Source organism: Crocuta crocuta, unplaced genomic scaffold (assembly GCF_008692635.1).
Source record: "Crocuta crocuta isolate KB4526 unplaced genomic scaffold, BGI_CrCroc_1.0 scaffold541, whole genome shotgun sequence".
In the NCBI taxonomy this organism is placed as follows: domain Eukaryota; kingdom Metazoa; phylum Chordata; class Mammalia; order Carnivora; family Hyaenidae; genus Crocuta; species Crocuta crocuta.
In genome coordinates, this window is record NW_027531901.1 from 818818 (window position 1) to 819525 (window position 708).

General features: G+C 68.7%; 1 protein-coding gene across 1 annotated transcript in view; it reads right to left on the reverse strand.

Annotated features, from left to right (window-relative positions):
• Positions 1–708, reverse strand: part of ACAA1 (acetyl-CoA acyltransferase 1) — a 14681-nt gene that overhangs the window by 274 nt on the left and 13699 nt on the right. The window contains exons 10-12 of the mRNA XM_077774009.1: positions 503–686; positions 355–430; positions 129–274 (exon numbers count right to left, since the gene is read on the reverse strand). Coding sequence (XP_077630135.1) covers positions 129–274; positions 355–430; positions 503–686 — 406 coding nt within the window. The remainder of the gene's footprint in view (positions 1–128; positions 275–354; positions 431–502; positions 687–708) is intronic.

Sequence of the window (708 nt, forward strand, 5' to 3'; positions counted from 1 at the left end):
CCCGTTCCCAGACTGCCCACCGCGGCCCACGCCCAGCGGCCTTCACGGCCTGTGGCCTCAGTGCAGAGCGCGCGAGCACGCAGCGTCCCCTCGGCCACCCCGCCTGGGGCGCCCCGTGGGACACTCACCTCTTCCCCCGGCGCTTCAGCTCATTGAGCAGCGTGATGACCTGTCGGGCTCCAGTGCAGCCCAGTGGGTGGCCCAAGGCCACGGCGCCCCCCAGAGGGTTCACCTTCTCGGGGGGAAGTCCTAGCTTCTCCACGCAGTAGACGGCCTGGAGGGAGGCGGGGCATCAGCTACCGCCCCTCCCCCCAGCTGCCCAGGGCGCCGACAGCCGTGGGAAAGCAGGCTCACCTGGCTTGCAAAGGCCTCATTGATCTCAAAGATGTCCACGTCCTCCACCGTCAGCCCTGCGGACAAGGGCAGAGACCTGAGCGGCCCCGTGGTCCCCCGGGCCCCATCCCACCCGTGACCTGAAGGCTACTTGGGGTGTCTGCCCCACAGGGGCAGGTGGGTCCCAGCTGGGGGTTCAGGAANGGCAGGTCCGATGCCCATGATGTCGGGTGGGACCCCCACCACCGCGTAGGACCTCAGGACCCCAAGGACGGGAAGGCCCAGCTCCTCAGCCTTGGACCTCCGGGCCAACAGGAGGGCGGCGGCCCCATCGCTCACCTGACTAGAGTTTCCTAGAGGCAAATCACAGGGGGT